The sequence below is a fragment of the Morone saxatilis genome, unplaced genomic scaffold (genome assembly GCF_004916995.1).
Source record: "Morone saxatilis isolate NCDOM2014 unplaced genomic scaffold, NCSU_SB_2.0 Contig6, whole genome shotgun sequence".
Lineage (NCBI taxonomy): Eukaryota > Metazoa > Chordata > Actinopteri > Moronidae > Morone > Morone saxatilis.
In genome coordinates this window covers 13,267,672-13,290,582 of record NW_023340206.1, presented here as the reverse complement: position 1 = coordinate 13,290,582, position 22,911 = coordinate 13,267,672, and the positions used below count along the sequence as shown (strand labels likewise).

The window sequence follows — 22,911 nt, the reverse complement described above, 5'->3', positions numbered from 1 at the left end:
TCTCTCTCTCTCTCTCCCTTCTTCTGTTTATGTATCTCTATTAATTTCTCGATGCTCTGTTATCAGGATAAAAAAATCCATGATCCACAATCTAAATTGCAAACTTTTTTCTTAATTCGAAATGCCCTAGACCAGTCATACCCAAACTACAATCATGTTGTATGGAAGGAGACTGACACTAGAGACTGAGACTATAAACTCATGAGGAAACGGTTTACTAAGCTCGGAAATAAAGTGAGAAGTTAGCTCTTTTCTCCTTAAGACTTCACGGTATCTGTGTTTTATTGCAGTCAATGGAGCTGCCCCCTGCTGGACATTACATAGAATGCAGTTTTAAGACACTTCCACGTTGACCCTGAAGCTCTGTCCACTAATTATATTGTAAATGGTTGCAGTACACATCAACATTAGCAAAGAAGTCAGAAAATAGAAGCAGGTGTTATTCATAGGAATGTCTTTACCGGTTAGGAATTACCTGTAGTGTTTTTGTGCGTTACAAGCTGGTTGGTTTCTACTCCCATTTCCACCTAACCATCCTCCCGCCGCATCAGCTCTCACCTGACCTCCCTCCTCCTCCTCCTCTTCCTCCTCCTCCTCCTCCTTCTTCTGTTCCTGCAGGAGATCAGTGAGTTGCAGGAGCAGATGCATGGTACTCAGGTTCAGACCCAGGTGGACATGTCCAAGCCGGACCTGACGGCAGCACTGAGAGAGATCAGAACCCAGTACGAGGGCATCGCCGCCAAGAACATCACAGAGACCAAGGACTGCTACAAGTCAATGGTGAGACAGGGAGAGGGACTGTTATCATCACATCGTTGGTTTTAAGTTTCTAACAGTGTAAAGTAACCTGAATGTGTTAGCCAGCTAATTTCAATTGACATTGAAGTCCAGGTGAAACTGAAATCCCCCCAAAATAGGTGTTAAAAAAAGGAGTTTTGACAGTAATAATAGTAATATCTGACCTATGTCTCCCCAGGTGTCCGACCTGAAACAGACAGTGAGTAATAAGAACACTGAACTGCAGCAGGCCCAGCAGCAAACCAAAGAGCTCAGAAAACAGATCCAGTCCTACACCTGCGAGATTGACTCGCTCAAAGGCACTGTACGTCTCACACACGTAATTATTTTACATTCCAGCCGTACCTCGTGCTCTGTTTCACACCAGACTCGTCTCTTTGAAACATCCAGAATGAGTCCCTGATGATGCAGATGAGAGACATGGAGGACCGCCACGGGGTCGAGGCCGGCCGCTTCGAGGATACCATCGCCGGGCTGGAGGAGGAAATCGCCAACATGAAGGACGAGATGGCGCGCCACCTCCACGAGTACCAGGACCTGCTCAATGTCAAGATGGCGCTGGATATGGAGATCACCACCTACAGGAAGCTGCTGGAAGGGGAGGAGAGCAGGTGATGTTGGAATCCAGTCGAAGAAGTGCAAGTGGGATTAACTGAAACTATAGAGATTGAATCCAAAGCTGCAGACTAGACAGATTTTTGTCTTTATTCAGAACAATTTTAAGTCCTGACTGAGTCTGTATTGTCTATAAAAAGGGTTTTGATATTAAATTCTAGAAGGTAGAAGGTAAAGAAAGTTTGTTCATAATGCTTCAGATTATAATTGAGTTACAATCACATACAGAATATATAATAGATTATATATTAAATATAAATATTATTTAATGATATTTGATTCAAATGAAGTTAATTAATATATAATAGATATAAAATAGATTTTGCATCAAGTTTTCCTTTGTGTCTTTGCAGGATTAACTTGCTTGAGCAGAGCTCCTCCACCCCGAGTCATCCAGGTACAAACACACCTGCTGTTTCCTGAATGCACCACTAGATGATGCACGACTCTCTAACCAGCACAGGGTCTGGAGTGTGCACTTACCAACAATGCAGTTCACCTGCAGATAGAGTTTTTACACCACCCATCATCATTTAAATGCTAATTTTATGATTCCTTAAGTAGAACATCAACACATTTTTAATAACTGTATAATTGAGGACATTTTCTAAGATTGTCTTAGAGAACTATCTAATGAGAATCGAATTAATGGGTTTATATTGTACAGTATTTAGACTGAAACACTAAAAACAGCTCTCCAAAGTGTCCTATAATAGCTCAGTTAGTGGCAGCTGTATGTACAATTTCTGGCAACTTTACAGGGTAATTTGTGACCTTTGACCTCAGCAAAATAGCATTTGGAGGCAGTTTAATTTATTTCAGGGGACTTTTGTGATGCCTCCAAGTAAACACACATACACGTGCAGCGACTAGTTGAGCCAGAGAGTGCCAACCAAACATCTCGTCCTACCCGTGGCGGCTTCCTGGGAAAACATACATCCCAGGCGTGTTGAGACAAGTCGTGGTTGCCCTTTTCTTCAACTGTATCGCTTTATTTTGTATCTCCGTCTTCATCTGCAGCCCTGTTGCTCTGCTGAAGTATGACCGTTTTACACCTCTTGCAATAAAGAAACCTTTTAAAAAACGTCAAAGTTATTTCTGTCCATATGTGAGTCCTAAAAGTATTATTTACTTAAAATAAATGAAAACAAGCCTGGGGAAACCACAGACATGGTGGGGGTCCACACGAGAGCCCTCCAACAGACATTTTTTAAAGAGCATTGCTATGGAAGCCCATTTCCGCATAATGTGACGTGAAAATATAATGAGAAATAGTAGTAGAAAGTATTTTGACTTAGCATCTCAGAATAATGACTGAGATAGTAAGTCAATATTTTGAGAACATTTGTCATTATAATGACAAACATACTTACTTAACTTATAACAATCTTTTTTGCTTCACATTGGCTGAAATGGGCTTCCATATATTTCCCCAATCATATATTTATGAAAATCTGTACATTTAGATCGTAGTTTTGAAGATTAAATTGACATTTGAATTCACATTTAAAGCAATAGTCTCAGTCTTCCAAGATCGTGTCTGCACCTTCACTTCATTTTGAGCTTCCAATAGGGAAAAATGACAGTCGCTAGGGGATTTTTATAAATAAAGTTGCTTAGAGAGTCTGAAAAGTCACCAAGCCGGCAACACTGGGCGCAATCCAGTTCGGGGGGTCACATACTTAATGTTTCACTCAAAAAAGGAGGAAATATTTAACATATTTCGACTGGTTGGGGAAAGTCAGGACAAAGTAGGTCACTTTTTGTTTTGGCTCTCAATGTAAAGTTGGTCAAAAGTCTGGTTCTCAGCCCTCGATATCTTTGAGCATCTCCTGACTGCTGTGTTTCTGCCCTCCAGGTTCGCAGGATAAAGTTAATGCAGGACGAGGAAGACGTGTTTCTTTTCTTCTTTCATATCATTTCAAAAACTTATCTGTCCCTCCCCGAGTCGGGGTGATTCATTACGGCCTGTACTGTTTTTGTTTTAAAGTTACAGCGATATGTGAATTTAAAGCAGGGTGGTGGTTATCATCACCTTTATCAGGGTTTATTTAGCTGTGCTTACTGGTAAAGCAAAAAAATCTCAATCTAACAGAATAATTTCTGTGTTAAATAGATGTCTAAAAACCTTTTTTTGTCTTTGAAGAAGTAAAAGAAAATCCTACATTTTAACTGTTCAATAGAAACTTTGTTTCTGCAGTGGAATCAAACAGCAAACACACAGATAACACAGATAAAGATAACTAGATAAGATGGAGATTTTTTAAATAATTACAGCATTTTTGTTACAGAAAATCTTTTCACATCGACCGAGCAAATGCTCTGCTTCTGGGACTCATTTTCTACCACAAAAATTGTACAGACGGATCCAAATCCACATCGAACATGCATTTTTCTTGCATTATGGTTCTTATTCTGGTTTCTTCCATATACAGCAGCTTATGTACTGTTCACCGAGGTCCAATCGGGAGCATTAAAGAGAATGAGGTGAACTGTGTTTGTGCTTATCAATAAAGGAACGCATAAAGGACAGACAAAAAGGAGGAGATGGAGGATGAGATTAAAGGTTTCTGGAGATGAAGATAGGAGGAAAGAGGTAGTGCGAAGGAGAGAGGGAGAGAGAGAGAGACAGAGACAGAGAGAGATAATCCCCTATGACTTTCAAACATTATTTGCTAATAAAAATAAGGTGGATTTCTGGTCTGATTGATGTCTGTATGTCCTTGAGCTAAAAGATGACTCGAACACATTGATCGTATACAGGCCCATAGGAACACATGCTTTAATAATCATAGACATAATTCAATTATTTCCTTTTTAAAAAAAGCATGGAGTTACTGGCCTACAGTGATGACATTGCACTCTCCTTTACAGAACGGCTCTCGCGAAATAAATAAATCAGCAAATAAATACATCCCACTGAAAAAAAGAATGTCTCGATTAAATTAGATTCCTAAGAAATGAAAAAGAAGTGAATGAAACTGGTAAAAATAACTAAAATGTTAGTAAGTGCTGTGTTTTATGTACAAATTTCACATCTATGCACATGAAGGGGTGGAGGGAGCCACGCAGGGCGGATCGGGGGAACGGAGGGGTGTGATCATGCATTTCGGTTTCCCCACAGTTGAATAAAAACGTACAACACAACCCTCCCCGTCCCCACGTTTGCTTTTCCCTTAAAAAAAAAGGTAAAGACGATAAAGTATTCACATTTTCACTGCTGACAAAAATGTCATGTTGTCCTAAATAAAGAAAATCAATGCACATGACGGAAGGAGTTGTTGGTCTAAGTACAAGTTGGTTTGGCCACTAGTCCACTTTTTCTAATTCTCAGGGCCGTATTCACACTGGCATCTCAGCGATCAGTCGATTGTTAAAGGGAAACATTGATTGTAAACCAGCTTTGTATCATTACAATGTGGGTAGTAAATGCAAATGAACAATGTTTAACCTCCCTATATGTTGCCCGTTTCACAACATCTGGCGGACTTAAGCCAGCTCGGCAGTTGTCGTGGACGGTATGGCTGTTGTTCGAACTACAGATTGTACTCCCGCATTTTTTGTATGCCCGCCTTCACATGCAGATTTGCCACTGAATGAGCGACCAGCTCTGGGTGCAGGCAACATGGAGGGAAGTTAAAAATGTACCCTAATAGTTGGGGCACCTTTCATGAGTCGGATAGTTGCAGAAAAACAATGTTAAACTGTTTGTGAGCGAAAGTATCAGAGGATTGTTGCAACGTGGACCTTTTTCCTTGTAACACAGTAAGTCACTTACCAGTGCACCGTTGCATATGCTAACTTTACTTGCTGCTGCCACTAGTAGGGGCGTTCCAGGGAGAGAATCTGAATTGCCACCATGAGACCATTATCCTTACCTCTTCCACATCTCATTGTCCTTTAGAGGCTGTAGCAAGTCTTTTTTTTAAAAAAAAAATACAAATTAAAAATATAAAAATAAATTAGGCAAAATTTTGGCGATGGAAAAACTGGCATGGCCATTTTTAAAGGGATCCCTTCACCTCTGATCTCAAGATATCTGAATGACAATGGGTCCCATGTAGTTTTGCATGTGGTATAAATGTGTTATTTTTGCCTAGTGTATTTGACTTATTGGAGTCCATAAACAGTGTTGGAATTGCATGAATTGGGAATGTCTGGAAAGCTAATACACATACTTGATGCAACATCTGCATTGTTGTAGCTGACTGTAGCCGGACTGGGAGCTCGAAGTAACTGGGGAGGTTTGTTTATACTACCACCATGTAATGATTAGTTTGCACAGATTTTACCATCGTGGATTTTTAGCTTTCATCGGCTTAATTTTTTGGCAATGGAATTTGGACATTTGCTCGATTGCGTTGGAGCACAACACAGGAAGAGGGCGCTGTTCTGCCAGAGCCAGCTGAGCTTCAGACTGAACGTTTCTCAAGAGGGCAGAAAGAGGAAAGAGTGTAACACAACTTGTCTCACAAGTCCTCTGAGACAAGTTTACTCAGATCTGACCATTCCAGAGTGCTTCCACTGGCCTCTCCATTCCACATTTCTAAAACAAAAATTTGAGTCTTTGAATCACATTGTAAGGAAATATAAGCTATAATAAGACTAGATATTGCACATAGTTTTCAATTATTTAAGAGAGATAAAAAATGTTTTTGGACACATTCGTGAAAAGTGTGTAAGCTTCAAGGCTGTTTCAAAACTTTCAAAACGTTCTTCATTTAGCTAATTATCATTTTGAAAATTCTGATGAAAATCTGACGGATTGCTTTACGGCACAAAAACAGGAAGAAGGCGCTGTTCTGCCAGAGCAAACGGACCTTAAGTTAAAGTTTTACACAATGGCAGATGATCTTTCCCTTTCAACAATACTTATGGAATAAAAATGTTAGATTAAATAACCCCTTGGAGGTTTAACTTTTTTAACTTCAGGTTTTAAAATAATCAGGGATTTTGGTTTCTACTTGAAAAAATCTCTTTCCATATGTGTGAAATCTCAGATGAGGTGCCAGTGTAAATGTGGCTTTCTTGCTGTCAGCTAAAAGCAAATCCTCCTAACATATCCAGGCATCTGTGAAGACAACAACCCTGCTTATCGTAGCTCCATGGCTACCCTCTTGAAAAATCCTTCTGTGATCACATTTAATGCAAAAACAAGCCATCAATAGGAGATCTGCCAGTAACCCCCCTCCTGTTGCTGAATGGTACAGTCCACGGAGGAGCAAGGCACCCGTTAAAAACAGAATCCCCCGGCCATCGGAGAGCAGTTTGACGCTTGAAGTTTATTGTCCAGCACCAAGGTTGATAAAGGTTTCCCCCCCATTAAAAACAACATTAAAGATGTATCTCCTCATTTCAAGGACGGTTTTTGTAGTCCAGACGGCACAGAAAGAAGAAGATGCCGGTTTGCATTGAAGGGCCCTCAGTGCCCTTTGTTGGACTTTTAAGATTCCTATAGGCTGAGGAACTAGTTGCTCGACAACAGCGGTAGAAACAGCACGCTGAACGTGGATGAAGCTGTATTTAGATTTTTCATACAATGCCTGTGTTTGAACCTGAGGCGGGTGTGCACTAAAACTGTGATCCCTGATTGGTTTGACTTGAGATGGCAACATACAGGCCGGGGCCAGGTACAGCGGGTTGCTTCAGGTTTCCACGTCGACCGTTACGATTGTAGCTGCGGTTTGTGTTGGTGCAAGTGCATGCATGCATTTGTGCATCTGAATCTACTGAAAGAGGTCAACCAAACCTCTGCACCACACTGATGGCTCCAGTAAGTAGCCACGAGGAGGGCGGAGCTTGATGATCAAAAATTTACTTAGTAAAGGGTTAAACATATTTTGCATTTTGGGTAAATCCAGCCCTAAATATATTTTCATACTCCTAGGGGTGTGGCTAAACCCAGATAATGTTTTAACCCAGAATCTTTGCATTTAAACCCAGTGGTGTTTTTTTTCTAGCACAGGTGTGATTACACCCAGGTGGGGGAGTGATTGTAGAGTCATGTATCTCCCTGGATAAGGGGTGTGTTCAGGCATCTGGGAGGTGGGGGAGCAGTCAGACCCGTAGTGAAGGTCCTGAAGCTCCAGTGAGGGGCGTTGTGGATCCACAGTCATAGCCCACATCCACCACGGCATGGGGTCCCCCGACCAGCCGGTTCGGGAAGGGCTGCGCCTGCACCTGCCGTTCTCGGAAACTCTGGATGTAGCTCTGGATAGAATAGAGAAAGGCTTTGGTTGTAAGATGAAGGAAATTTTAACAAATGAAAAAATAGCTAAATGAAAAATAAAACATTAACTAAATTACAAGGACAAAAAAAGGTACTTTCTTTCTGTCTTCTTCAAGACAAAAATTGTCATTGTCTACATAAACATTTCAATGCCTTTATGGATCGGTCACACAGTGGAAGAATCATTATTAAAAACTGTATTGGTTTGTGTTTATAATTTTACTTTTGGATTTTTCATCACCAAAAATCCTCTCAACAGCAAATTCCACTGACCTTGGTCATGGGAGCGTTAATAAGTAAATGATTGAAAATCATCAAAAATTGGAGGTGGAGGCATACAGAAACATACAGAATATGCACTCAGAATTTCAAAAACAATTTAAAAAAAAGACCAAACGCAAACAATTGTGAACACAACAACAAATAACAGATGACAAATACAAATACAGCAAATACAAAAATGTATGACAGAAAGTAAGATCAAGGCCTCACCGGCGAGAGGACGTCTGTGTCATAGCGGCGGATAGGGTTGGGTTTGCGGCGGTAGGCGGGCTCAGCTTGAAGCTGCTTGGCCTGCTGGTGATGGTGGGAGGAGGAGCCGTGCTGCTGCTTCTTCTTCTTCTTGCGGTAGCGGTCGTCCCGTTGACGAATCCGCATCACCTGCATCCTTCTCTGCTGCCGGCTGATGATTACTGTGGAGGACAGAGGTAGGTCGATTAGGAGAAGCTAATGGCTTTGTTTTGTGCTACCTGCAGTAGATGTCTTAGTAAAGCTGTGGGTGGAAATAGTGCCTCTGTAAGTACTATTTCCAGGGAGGAAGGAATAGTTTAAACCTCAGCATTATTAAACAACAAGAGTGGTACAAAGTTGAGGGGCTCCATGAAGGCTCCATGAGGTCCGTTCAGCAAGTTCATGAAACTAGACTGAAATACATAAACTTTTAAAGTTTCTAAGAGATTTTTCAGGGGACCCTTATCCAGTGCCTTCCTCGTGGAGACTTCAGTAAACTCAGGTTACAACTGGGCCAAATCTTGTTGAAGATGTTAAGAAAGTCCTGAAAATGTAATTTTTGTTAAAATAATTGTAATGGGTAATGTATATGTCTAAAAAATTGTTTCAATAAAATTTTATTGTAGGCTTCTTGACTTCTTGAAATCAAAATCACGCCATTTCCAACTGTTGAGACTGAGAGATTGTACAGCTCAACACAACATACCATAGTACCAACAAGTCCCATCAGCCATCACTACAAAGAGAAAATACCAGCCAGCGCTGCAAAATCGAGTTTTAGCATATTTGGAAACATTGTTGTCGCATCATTGTTAGTTGTGGAAATACTCAAACAGCAATCATGTGACACTGTTGATGGGAAATATAAATTGAAGGTTTAGTCAGCCTGAGGCAAGCTAACATTGGACCATAGGGAGCAAAAGATCTGAACTTTTTGCTGTTGATTTGTGATTAAATTGGCTCTTATCCTACAGTCTTTATGCTAATTTACAGGTATTTTATTCTGCATCATGGTGTGCAGACATAGTTTTAACAGCAAATGGAAGAAAAAATAATGGTTTGTAGTTTAAGAGGCATTCACCACAAAAAAATCACAAGCAGTTTTTCTCACCCTTGGTATGGGAGTATCCTTCAGCGGTCACCTTCCACTGGACCATGACACCTAGTAGGGTGAGGGCAGGCCACACCCCGAGCACCACCCACGTCAACCAGCACACAGGCTTTCCAGGTGCTGCTTTTATTCGCTCGTACATGTACAGCACAAGGGCAAAGAGCTCCACAAAGTAGTCCAGCGCCACAGTGATGACTGCTGCACCAAACATCGCTGTGGACAGCGTGGTAAAGAGGCGCTGCCACTGTAGGGTGAGTACGGCGAACAGCATGCCCAGGCCAAGCAGCACGCCCAGGGGCACCCAGACGGAGCGCGGTGGGCTGTCGGAAAGCTCCTCCATTCCTACCAGGGTGGCCACAGCCACCAGCAGGCCCAGCAGCAGGCCTACCATAAAGAGGCCCACGCTGCGAACCAGCATGGTGACCAGGCCGCAGAGCGTGCCGATGCCAAGGCCGATGCCCACCGAGGCCTCCACGCTCAGCTGGGTGTCCAGAACGCGCTCCTTGTAGCAGAGCATGAAGATGACGACGGAGCCAAACATCAGGCCCGTCAGGAACATCACCGCTTTGAAGCAGCGATAGCCTAAAATAAGAGGCGGAAACACATGACACCATTAACTTTTTACCAAATAATTTAATGAGTAAATCAATCACACAGAATAGAAACGACTGCTGCAATGATCTCTGGTCCAACTTTGAAGCATTTTGCACTTCCAAGTAAATTTTCCAACTCACCAAAGAAGCAGTAAATGATGCCGAAGAGGCAGCACATGGAGCAGACGACAGAGGGAACCACCTTGTAGCGGCCAGCGACGTCCTCGCAGCCATCCACTCGCTCGGGGCTCAGCTCCTGGTCGGGCTGGGCCAACAGCGTCTCCAGGGTGGTCGTCATGGTGAACAGGAGGAAGGGGGGAGAGAAGAGGGGTACAGGAGGAGGAGCGGTGATTAGGTGGGAGACGAGGGACAGGGGAGGTTAGGGAGCACCAACCAGCCGCATGGTTTCATCTGTGGATAGAGGACAGGAGAGAGAAGAAGAAAGGGTTAGACAAAGCAAAAAAGGAGATTTGGAGGAGCAGATGAAAGGAGGTGTAGGGGGAAAATGATCAAACTATAGGCAAGAACACGTGTTAATATCAAGATAGGAACATTGTAAGGTAATACAACTGGTGTATTCAAGAACAGTCCAACGAGCAATGACCTGTGTCATTAGGTGACAATACTGAACTGTTACGAAAAATAAAGCTCAGCAAACGTTCACTATTAGTGATCGTCTACTGTATCTGAACCAAGTTTTATAATCTCTAAAGTTTTAAAAAGTTTTATAAAGTTTTATAAAGTTTTATAAAGGAAGTGAAACCACACCCTTTGAGACGCAGTCCGAATAATTTAGACAGAGCAAGCCCAAAACAGAAAAAAGCTGGGAAGCCAGGCATACCATTAAAAGTGATTGCTAAGTATGATGGTTAAAAATCGGTCATAAATCTGTTGGTAAAATCTGAATCAGACTTGTCAGGTCTGTGTGATTAAAATTTGATGTGTTAAACCATGAAAAATCACCAGCGTGAACCAAAGGATCAACAACACTGCCAGCAGCCAAAGCCCGTGTTACCCTGTTAATAAAGTGGCTTTTAAATCTACAGCAGTAGATTGTAAAACAGATTTTGTTTTGCGTCCACAGATACACAAAACCACACACACACACAGTTTGGCATCCCCCCGATGGCGGAAACAGCGGATAATAATAGCTCAGATAACAGCGGGTGTTTGAGCTGGGCGGACGAGGGCAATCAAAGCCTCCCTCTCTCCCTGTGTTTTATCAGGAGCCATTTAAGGGGAACAAAAACTAACGTCCTTGAGGCCACTCGAGCACAAAGCTAGCACTTTGACAAACACACTTCTTTAATAGCTCTTTTCTTAGTACTGAAACGCTGCAACGACATGATGAACCTGCGGACACCTGCAGGGGGATACGAGGGTACACTCCCTCACTGGTGGCGTGTCTATCTAAAATATTTTAAGGGAAAATATCAAATAGATGCCCTAAAGTTGGGGTTCTTTTATAGGTCCTAAAGGACCAGTGAGTAGAATTTAGTGGCATCTAGTGGTGTAAGTTGCTGATTGTCGCCGCCCTGCTCAGTCCTTCCATGTACTGTGAGGGAGAAAATACGGTGCTGCCGAAACTCTCCAAAAACACAAGAAGGCCTGGTGGTGAGTGCTGTGGTTTGCTGGAAGTGTACAAGGACCAGTGTTTTAGTGGCACGCTTCAGCGGTGAAGTGGCGGTGTGGTATCTAGTCTGTAAGGTTCGTATCTATGGACATGCTATCGTATCTATCTATCTATCTATCTATCGTATCTATCTATCTATCTGAGTCGTTATATGTATCTATCTATCTATCTATAGCCTGTTCGGAGTGATGTCATATTATTTTCGTTCAACAAAACTGATTAATATCGTACTGTAATTTCCAATTCCAGTGCAATGTCCCACAATAAATAAAGCACTCTATATTATCTATCTATCCACATTTCCTTCCTTGGAAGTTGCCTGAGCTCTCACATACAAGCCCTTCCTTTCCTTTTGCATCCTTCGCTGCAACCTCATCTGTATTCCAGTAATGCTTTGTTAACAGCGCTTGGTAAATACATTTGCCTCGACTTTCTTCCTCTTTCAGTCTAACCTTCTTTGTGTTTTCTGTATTTTCCCAACGTCTTGCTGTGTACACCTGTCAGGAACCTGCAGCGGCGCAGTGATTCCTGACATCCTGGCTGAATCTCACCTCGTTTCCTGCTGCCTTAATCATTCAAATCTCTTTCTGTTTCCCTCCCTGTCCTCCTTCACATCCTTCACTTCACTCAGTACAGCCTTCATTTCTGCTTAACTCAACTGCATAGTATTACATATAGCAATGTTACCTACATTGCTATATGTAATATATGTAACTACTAAACTAATCTACAATATATGTGAATAAAAACAGTAATATATATACACAATAGGTCTCCTTTGACCCTACAAGTGTATTTGGTAGTAATCAAATACACTTGTATAATTTAATTGCAGTACTTAAGGGAAGCATAAGGAGAAAAGATTAGAAGTGCAAAATCGAAGGAGAAGGCCAACTCAGTCTTTCAATCCTTCGCTCTTTAACCTCCTTCTCATGCCTCCTCCGTCCTCCCCCTTTGGCTGTTTTCATTCTCTCCATCTCTGGGTGAGTTCAGTCCGACCGTCGAAGGTTTCTAGGTCAGAGGTGCTTATGCAACTCTAGTCTGAGCAACATTGCTTTGATATTCATGAGCTCGCCCATCCCTCTCTCCTCTTTTGTTTCCTTATGGCTCACTTCCTTCTCACTCTTCCTTCAGTGCCTCTCCTCCTTTGCCTTACTTTACCTTATCTGTCCAACTCTTAATCATCTACCTCTTGCTGCTCACCTAACTGGGATGCCACTCCTCCTCTTCATCTTCCTTTTCTCGTAACTTACTTTCCTCCCTAAGGGCTGAGTCATGTAGAGGTGGCTAATAATTTGTGTGTCATGTATGGAGGTTGAAACTGGTCTGGCATGTTTGACAATGTACAAGGAGTGTTGAGCAAAGTGCTAAATCCTTAATATATCTAAGCTGCTGCAGCTCTGTGTTTGACCTTTAACTGCTAACCTCTCCATGTGTAATTTGTTTATGTATTATATTATTATTAAGTAACTCCAAATTTCCAAGTGTTAAAGTTCCAGTGTGTACATTTAGGAGGACTATTGGCAGAAATGGATATATATTCATAGGTATTTCATTGTGCTTAATTAGTGTTCACGGCCACCGTAGTTTGCCCTACACACTTCACAGATCACCACTAAATCATACACACTGCTCCTGTAAAATGTGCATTCTAGCAAATATATGAACTGTTTTGAGCAACTCAGACAATAGAAATAAGGCAGAATTACCAACTCAATATTTCTGAAGGTGAATGTGATTTTGTGTTTGCTGCTGTGTGTGGAGCACTGAGCAAACTGCAGTATGTGTGTGTGAGACGGAAGCATTTGCATTTGAATAGAACCATTTTAGAAGTAGTCAGTAGGAAGAGGCTGATGAATAGTGCAATAAACCCCTAAAAATGTCTTTAGAATACACACACTGCACACACATATTCTTTATACATTTTCATTCCCATTTTCATCCAAACATGTCATATTAATAATCATCTTTTGGTGGAGGATTAGCAGGTTGCTGCAGAGTGACCCTGTGTGTGTGTGTGTGTGTGTGTGTAGAAGCATTAAGCCGTTTTGTACGTGCAGTTTTTATGTTTGCAGACGGATCATCCTCAGGGGGGAAAAAAAGCACAGAGAGAAAATAAACGACAGGGGAGTTTCTTCTTCTGCTGTCCAAATCGGCAGCAACAACAACAACAACGACAACACGGTTCTCCTCTTCCTGCTCCGCTTCCTGTCTGTTGCCGTGACGACGGAGGGATGCTGACAGACAGCCGGCGGTTGCCGCTGGTCCGAAGCCTGACGAATGAAAGAGCAGCTTCAACTCCCATAGCAACAGCGTGAGAGCCAATCAGTGGCCGCGTCTGTTCCCTCTAAATGTGTTCATATACGCCAGTGTGTGTGTGTGTGTGTTTGTGTGTGTTTTTGTGTGTGTGTTATAAAAGCAGAAACCCTCCGTTGAATTATAAGTAAATATCCCAGTGTTAATGCACAAACACACACAATCATCATTATTATGCCAGATCAGCATGTTTTAAAAAACACTTAAGGTACAAAATGAAAAGTCTGATTTAACAACGACGTTCATAATCAATTGATTATCTCTTATTGATATATTATTAAATCAAAAAGATGTGAATAATAGGGTCCCCACTCTTTTTAAGAAATCATTTTCCAGAAGTTTTTCTTAAAAATACAGAACAACACTTGCTCACAATGGTGGCCTGGTTGAGGGGCTAAAATTAGGGATGCATGATAATTATCAGTCGATAATGGGAAATTTATATTATTATATATTATCCTGATAATGAAATTACAGCCAATAAATGATCAGTTGATTATAATAATGATTTATTTTGAATTCTTTTGCAAAGCGACTTTATGCTTTATGCTCTATGACAGACAGAGTGTGTTTGACTTTTTTAAACTTACTAGAAAACAGACCTGTTGTTTGTTGTTGTGAACAATAGTGATGTTTGGATCACAGCTATGGAATATCAAATCTATTGTTGCTCACTACATCTCAGCCTTTCTTACCATCAAGTCTGCATAAACTACAGCTTATGAGCTTCTTTTTAAAACACAAAAATGTGAAATGATTGGTTATCGTATGGGTACCGTAATTATTGGTTATCAGCTGAAAAATATCCCTATCCCTAATGAAATGCCAAATTTAGTCCGCATGCAGTTTATAATCTGAATTTGGTGCAAATAATCTCCTCGTCTCCATGTGATAAAATGTTTTTTTCAAACCTTTTCGTGGCACAGTGCGCAGGCAGATCGATCAGCTGTGTTAAGAGACAATGAAGTGGAAAAACAAACCTCTCCGCCCTCATTGCCTCACTAATGACAAAATCCACAATCAATGATCAATGTTCGGTTTCCACAGAAAGAAAGACAGAAACTGCAGTTTAACAAACTGTTTGTGGATCAGTGAATAAGACCTAGACACACTGACACAGATGTGCAGCCATTTCCAGTGCTGACATCATCTGTCTGAACTCGGCGGCTGAAAAAGAGACAAGGCCTTTTCATGAATAAACAGAATGCTGTCTATTAATACAAAGAGCACACAGACTGGCTGAGAACCACATGTTGGTCCACACTACAGCTCAGCTCCTTTTTATTAAAGATCAATAACATGACAACAGTCTGCTGTGGTTCCAGAAAATGATGCTTTTAACGGCAACATAACTTGAGAACACAAGAGTAAAGGGTAACACGCCCACAGCATATATATCACCCTATCATCATCAAAAACACCCACTGCTATGTGGTTTTTATGTATGCCCACACCGGCAAGTTACATCACTGTCCTACATCTGAGAGCTGAAGAACCCAAAAAGCACCATGACTCCCAAATTGACACCACTTGTACCATGGCTGTTTGTCCTGTCTGTACAGGATGTCCATAATGCTCCATGGCAACGCTACAATAGCCACATGTGAGATTGCACAGAGCAGAACAGAAAACTTTTGAAAAATATATATCATATTTCCTTACCATTAATGGGGCAAAAGGTAACGTTTATTCCGAGGTTGTTGCCAGAGGAAAAGGCCATATTGTTGCCCAAATCAAAAGCAAACTGTGGCAATTTTTGGAGATTTCAGACGCTACAATCCAACTTCCTATAGGCCTGGTATAAGCTAGTCTAAATTGATGTGCTAAAGTTACAATATCTTTCTGCAACTTTACTGCTATATACCACTCAATCCTACACACTGCTCCTTCAAATAATTCATTGTGCAACCCTTAAATGTGGCAGAGTGAAGTATACTGTTCCAGTTATACCAGAACTTCATATACTTAAATAAATGTACTTCCTGCTTCATGTCAAGATTAAAAAATAATCTTGTTTCCACTGCATTCATAACATTAGCAGAGGAGGGAGACATGATTCATTTTGCATCTTAATGAGCTTCATCATAGAGAGAGAAATGTCTGCAGAGGTGAAACGCCTTTTAGTAACACAATCAGTAATTCTTTATTTATTCTACCCTGTTAGAAGTATCAAACGGAATTTAAATTCAGTGTTTGATAGATAGATAGATAGATAGATAGATAGATAGATAGATAGATATTTCTGTGTCCTCGCTGTCACCTTGATGACTTCTGAGCATCACATTCTGTCACTTGATCATTTTCCCAACACGCTCAATGTGCTAATGAACTCATTTCTGCTCAGTGCACAGAGGGCTGTGTCGCTTTCATAACACTGTGACTCATAAAATCTGTTTGTAGTGCATTTATTTAAAAATATTTTTAAATATCTCCTTTTTGCTTCTGTTTGGTGATTTGAGCCTCTCTATAGTGGCCGAGAAAGACCGCACAACACAGAGAATATATTCACCAATAGCAAAAATCTCTCAAATCATAAACCCAAAGGCCCATTTGTCTACAATACTGTAATCATCAATGCACTGATATAAAAATAGGTTTTATTTGAATTAAACATTATTTTCTCCAAACGCTTTTAATGCTGTAAGTTAGATTTTAAGACTACAGGACTCATTAAGAAGCATATTTGTGTGCATTGATCATCAATAAATATTTTCGATAATCGGAAAAAAAAAAAAGTGGTCTTGTCCCAGTCTTGTAAATGAAGCAGCTGTTTAGTTTTTCATTGTTTCAATAAAAAATGATAAAAAGTAAGAATGTTTCTGGTGCCTTCAATTAATACAAAGTCACTTATTTTTATTGTTCATCTCAGATTAAGGTAGAAATTCTTAAATTCAGCCCAATAAAGTAACCAAAATACTTATTTTAATAAAGTCTACTCTAAATAACTGAGTCTTCATTGCTTGTAATATGTACAACTTGCTCATTTTAAGGCCCATTACCATCATTCAGTGGCTAGAGTTTATGCTAGTTTTAAGAATTGTTTTATCCCACTGGCAAATTTATTTTGCTCAGTACAAGAAATTTTGATTATATTTAAGAATATTTGGCTTGTTTCTAGCAGTGTGGAAGAAACTTCCACTAAGAATATGGAGGACGGCGTTACTGAAAAACAACTCCACAGAGTTAAAAAGAACTTCACAGAAGACCATCTGCATAATGCAACAAGTGTCTCAACTGTTGATGTGTCACGCAACAGATTTGTCCAACATGAAAACGGCAACAGCAAACAACGTCAAACAATGTCACAGTCGTGACTGACGCCAAAAGCCTCGATGGCAGTGAGTAACAGCAGAGCGCCCAGTGATGTGACACAACCGACCAGCAGCATGTTCCTGGATCCAGTTGTGGCAAAAATAAGACGATGCAACTTTGAAACAGAACACTGGAACTGATCTTTTACACGTCATTCCTCAACAGCATGTGTTAGCCTGAAGACTACACACAACAAACAGTAACTCAGTGAAGAAGAGTAGAGTTTTTAGTCATTTTCATACTTTCATGAGCTACAGAATGAAAAGTATAAGTGAAGAAGATGGAAATAGGAAAGAGCAGCAATAAAGAAGGAAGAGAAAAAAGAGAACCACACACAATATCTAATTAGTGAACAGAGCAGGTCTGTGAAGTGAAGACCACACGTGCCCGCTACTCATTTAAAACGCTGCATTCTTTCTAATGGCCAAAGCAGGAGCAGCTAGATGCGGGTTGCAGAAAAATATAATACTGAGTTCTTATGGAGAAGAATGAGCCGATCTTCCTCATTGATTCATCTCAGTCACTCTTCTCGCGCACCAGTCTTCTTCACTCACAGGCAATCGAACTGTTCATCTTATACACTGACTTGCTCCATTTAACGGTCATACCAGGACCATAAAGCAGGGTATGCTTTAGGGCGGGGCCACCTTGTGATTGACAGCTCATTCTCAGTGAGTCCGTCCAGCTCAACGCACCAAACTCAAACTGTCAAACAGTGCTGATCATAATTTCTGAAACAACCTGCTACCATTATTTCCTGCTATGGACGATGGTAGAAAACCAACATGGCGACAGCCAAACTCAAGGCTTCAAAACGGTACTCCAAAAACCAATGGGTGACGTCACGATAGGTTCACACACTTAACATGACAACATCACAAAATGAGAGAAAATTTCAAAGAAGGAAAGAAAAAAAAACATGTTAAATTACCGCTTTTAACTGCTCAATCAAGGTGTCTGCAAAGTATCAAACTAAATGTGAGAATAAAACATTCAAATATGAAAACAATCCCAATATATGGCTGCAGCATTCCTGAACTGCCTGAAAATCATATTTTACAACCTGAAACCATCCCTTGGTAGAGATAACCATGTAGCATGAGCAGAAGTGTTAAAGAAGAAGGAAAAACTGGAAAGGAAGAGGTAAGGTGAAAGAGAATTGAGAGAAAGGAGAAAAACATCAGTGGCCTTCCCACCACGTTGTGTTACGTAACTGCCTCATAATGCATTACTCACTGCACTTCAGCTCCTTTCCAAACCATTTTGCATTGGCAACGATTCCCATGATTCAATACAAAAAACCAAACAAACCCAGTGTTCAAAAACAGCTCTGTAGAGGTGCAACGTGGGAAAAAATTGCAGATGCACAGTGAAGATATTCATATAAACACACAGATTGTTCCTTAATTGTTTGATCTTTTAAAAGCTGCGAATGCCAACTACAGTTGCCTTCAACTTACTTGTTTGAGAAACTTTTTCAGCTTTTATACACAATAATTGAGTCCTTACTCTAACTTATAATTGATTTATACATTTTATGAGGATAAATGTTTGGATACCAATATGGACACCACTGTGAGGAAAATGTATGCCAAATCCCATAAAGTAAATATAAAGATAAACATATGTTAATGTGAATGATCAATCACTATTATATTTTCATTTGATGTAGAATCTCGCTGATATGATTAATATATTAATCAATTAACTGACTGACAGGAAACTAATTGCCAACTATGTATTTCATAACGGCTATGACATATTCTCCAGCTTGTGAGAATTTTTATCTTATGAGATAATAAACTTAATGTAAATGTAAATGTAATGTAAACTCACTGCTTCTCCCACGCTGTTGGACAGACAAAGGATGTCCCGGACGGGCTGCGAGCTGCTGCTAACGTTAGCTCAGCTTGTTTCTATGATAACTTAAGATCCAGACGTCCTAAAATAATTCAGAACAAAATAAGGTTTTAGCAAACTTAGTATGTGATATAGTCAAAAGCGAGTAAGTGCTGATAGGTGTAGTGTTTATAGACCTTTTATGTGGAAATGTTATATATTGCAGCTTTAATCAAGAAAAACCTCAAGCCCTAAATTCCAGACTGACAAATAAAGTTAGTGAAAATATTTGAATTTATTCACATTAACCAAACATCTCGCACAAGAAAATGTTTCATTTATTTAACGAGCAGAGAAATTAGATAAAGTTTGGATATTGTGATGTAAAAATGACAAAATAAACACAAATGAATCTAAATGTTCTTTTTTACAGCAATCAGTGCAGCAAACAAAAGAATCATTTTAACAACAGAACTTAAATTGAAAGCTGATAATCGACAATAGAGACCCAGCCATACAGCCAGAGTACCACAATGTCTCAAAGACACAACCTGACCTTAAAATCTCTGAGACTCCTCTCTCCATCACTGACCTGAGAAATCTGCCGCTCTGACCAAGGCTGCAACATGTCCTCTCGTCTTTCTTCGCTGTCTGAATGCCGGCGGTTTAATGAGGAAACGAGCACATGATGCACACAGACCTCTCTCTGTCTCTTAGTGTTGCTCACACACCATCCAAGGTAACAGGCTGCCGGCTGAGCTGCCAAACACAGGCCTGTTCATGACGAGCGTCCTGCCGCTCGCAGAGCAACACCGAGTGTGTCACCGACTTACATGTCAGCTTCCGGGAGAGAGACAGAGCGAGAGGTTGCTGTCGTCGATCGCCCTGCCAATATGTCAACCGCCATCTGTCTGCACATGTCAATCAATACCAGCTTTGCAGTGGAAACGTGAGCGCTGGAAGCATGAGCAGTGCATGTGTGTCTGTATGTATGGTGTGTTTGTGTCATCACGTGTCTCACTCAGACAGACACACTGACAGGAGGAGGGTTACACGAGTAAGGACTTGACCTGACTGACAGATTCAAGAACAGCAGCAGACAATGCTGAAGACATAACAGTTGAGTTCTGCTTTCCAGGGAACGCCGGATATTCCCAAGTGGTTAGAATTAAAACAGTTTTTAACCTCCAAACCCCAGTTTGTGCAGTTATTAAAACTAATTAATGTGGTAAATAATGCAAAAACTAGATTTCTGCTATGTGGACTAGTTTTTATGTTCACCTCAAAACAGAGAATATGACTTTTAACAACATCCTCAAACACTTCTTGTGTCTGTCCGTCTGGATTAAAACAATGTTCTGTCTGCTGCACGATAAAAAAGATTTAAACCCAAAAGATCCAAGCCGGAGGGGATATGTGCTTATGTGCTTTTATGAAAGACGAGCTGTAAATACAGAAATACAGAAAAAACTGTCCATCTTCACAAATACGCTCAATGTCTATTCAGCTCTGAATGACAGCCAGGCTCAAAATGAAGCCAAAAGCATCAGACGGAAGTTGAAGTCATCTTTATTAGAAGAAGGTGACTCACACGTGACTTTTTTCAGAAAGACAGTACGTGACTTGTGCAGATGAATATTATTTACAGCGGTCGACGGCTCTCACCCACAAACACCCGCACAGCTCCGGGAGATTAGGCACGACGACCGCCGGCGCCAAGAGGCCGAGGCGTTCTCACACCTCCTCAGACACTCACTGGGCAGGTTACGTAAGGCTGACAGTGAATGGGCTGCTCCAGTTATAAAAGCATGTGTCATCTCCTCTGATTGGACAGAATGTGGAGAATCTGCTGATGGGGAATCGGTGAGAAGAGGAAGAGAGGAGGAGGAAGAGGAGGAGGAGAAGGAGGAGGAGAAGGAGGAAGACACTGAGGTCTTTGTCCATGTCAGGCTCTGTTTTCACCCTGACAGACTGCTGAGAGGGCAGCATCGAACAAGAGCCTCTCACATTTTCGTCTATAAAACCTCAAAAACGATCCAAAACCAAAATCCAACAGTCTAAATATTCAGTTAACAATGATACAAAACAGGCAAACACAGCAAATGTGTCATCACTGTATCAATGTGTGTGAATGGATGAATGTGGCACCTCGTGTAAAAAAGGGCCTAAAACTAAACTTCATGTGTAAAAGTGCCCCTTTAAAACAGACCTGTTCATCAGGTGAAGGGGATAACACTGATTATCTGGTTATCATGGCTCCTGTCAATGGGGGGGGGGTATATTAGCCAGCAAGTGAACATTTTATCCTCAAAGTTGATGTTAGAAGCAGTAGAAATGGGCAGCGTGAGGATCTGAGCGACTTTAACAAGGGCCACATTGTGATGGTTAGACGACTGGGTCAGAACATCTCCAAACCTGCAGCTCTTGTGGGGTGTATATATACATTAATTTACTCATATTCTATATTGTTTGACTCAACTACGATCAAGGATGAAGGGCTCTAGCGGTTTAATCGTCTTCACGCTGACCACCTGACATCAGTCTGTGTCCGAGCAGCAGTGTTGGTAATCCTGTGTGTTCTGTTCACCGCAGACACAGAGATAATGAGATTCGACTGAATGCTGTGTGGCCGGAGGCGAGGTCGGGAGAGCTCTGGATTAACGACAGGCCTTTTACAACGGCTCGGGACTGTCCCTGACAGCACCATCAGTCAGGAACACTCAGGACCATCCTGCGGGTTCCTCTCTTCAGACCTGCAGTGGCACGTTTGAGGACTTCCAGGAAATAAATACAATCTTACATAACGAACAATAAAAGGCTTCTCTTTCTCACAGCGTCTTAATGCTGCTGCGACTGAACAGCCCCCAAACAGCTCGCTGTTCTTCCTGTCTGCCGCCGCCGCTCTGAGGGGGCCACTCAGGAATATTAATGATGTTTGTTCCCGTGGAGGAGGAACCTACCGCAGGGTTAGAGCTCTAACATTAGCAGCACGAAGAGACAGAATGTTTTTAGCTCAGTGTCTTGGAGGTGTGATGTCAGGAAACCTGTTCAAAAGAGGAAGAAAGATGGCGCTTGCAAAAGGGACTTTATTTGTCTTCTTCTGCAGGATTTCGTCAGAGTTCTTGCACCAGAAGGGGGCTTCCTTTGTCTTTAAGCTATAGTGATATGACTATAGTGCCTTCCCACCAGCTGACACAAGCTAAAGATTCATTTTAAAGTCTTGTCTGGTTGGAGGATGGGACAAATTTCCCCCTTTTCATTCATGACAACCATTGACAATGACAACCAATCTATCATCAACAGGCCATCAATTATCAACAGGCCTCATTAATAAATAATGAAAACTGCTGAATTATTCATTTTTTTCACATTATGTCTGAAAAACAAACATTTTTCCAGATTTCTGGCTCATACAAAAACCAAAGAAGCTGATCCATGTCAGCAATAATTCATTGCGCGTGCAGGAATACCCCATGATCCTCTCTGCTCGTCCTTACTGTACGTGCAAACCTCCAGTTACAGCGCGGCACGTGAGAGTGCATGGTCAATGCTGTTTCAGCTGTGGGGAGCTGCAATCTCCAGCTGCCATCAAACCCAGTTATTCAGCTTCAGTTCTTCAATAATGAGCGGCCGAGCTGTTGACTTTTGTGCGCTTTTGGAATTTAAACTTTTCCACCTGAAGGAATCTGGTTTGAGCTCTGTGCTCGCAGCCTGCGGAGGCCACAGAGGGGATTACACATTATAAAAAGAAGCTGCTTTTATTGATATCGACAGCTTACGAGGGGCAGATTTAACTCAAGTCCCGAAATGATTAGTCAATTAATCGATTAGTTAGTCTTTTAAGACACTTATGAGGCCAAACACTGTGTTTTCAGCTTATCAAATGTTTCCCTGTTTACTGAACATCTTTGGGTTGATCTATAAATGATCGAAGATGGACTAGCTATAAAATCTA

At 41.2% G+C, this 22,911-nt stretch overlaps 2 protein-coding genes across 2 annotated transcripts in view; one reads left to right on the top strand and one right to left on the bottom strand.

Moving 5' to 3' along the window:
* The window catches only part of LOC118339695 (desmin-like), a 15,904-nt gene extending 13,997 nt beyond the window's left edge, over nt 1-1,907 (top strand). Inside the window, exons 14-17 of the mRNA XM_035677394.1 lie at nt 619-780; nt 977-1,102; nt 1,189-1,409; nt 1,767-1,907. Coding sequence (XP_035533287.1) covers nt 619-780; nt 977-1,102; nt 1,189-1,409; nt 1,767-1,836 — 579 coding nt within the window. The 3' untranslated portion in view covers nt 1,837-1,907. The remainder of the gene's footprint in view (nt 1-618; nt 781-976; nt 1,103-1,188; nt 1,410-1,766) is intronic.
* Nucleotides 1,908-4,032: 2,125 nt separating this feature from the next.
* The window catches only part of tmem198b (transmembrane protein 198b), a 22,475-nt gene continuing 3,596 nt past the window's right edge, over nt 4,033-22,911 (bottom strand). Inside the window, exons 2-5 of the mRNA XM_035677730.1 lie at nt 9,998-10,267; nt 9,264-9,845; nt 8,135-8,334; nt 4,033-7,623 (exon numbers count right to left, since the gene is read on the bottom strand). Coding sequence (XP_035533623.1) covers nt 7,471-7,623; nt 8,135-8,334; nt 9,264-9,845; nt 9,998-10,154 — 1,092 coding nt within the window. The 5' untranslated portion in view covers nt 10,155-10,267 and the 3' untranslated portion in view covers nt 4,033-7,470. The remainder of the gene's footprint in view (nt 7,624-8,134; nt 8,335-9,263; nt 9,846-9,997; nt 10,268-22,911) is intronic.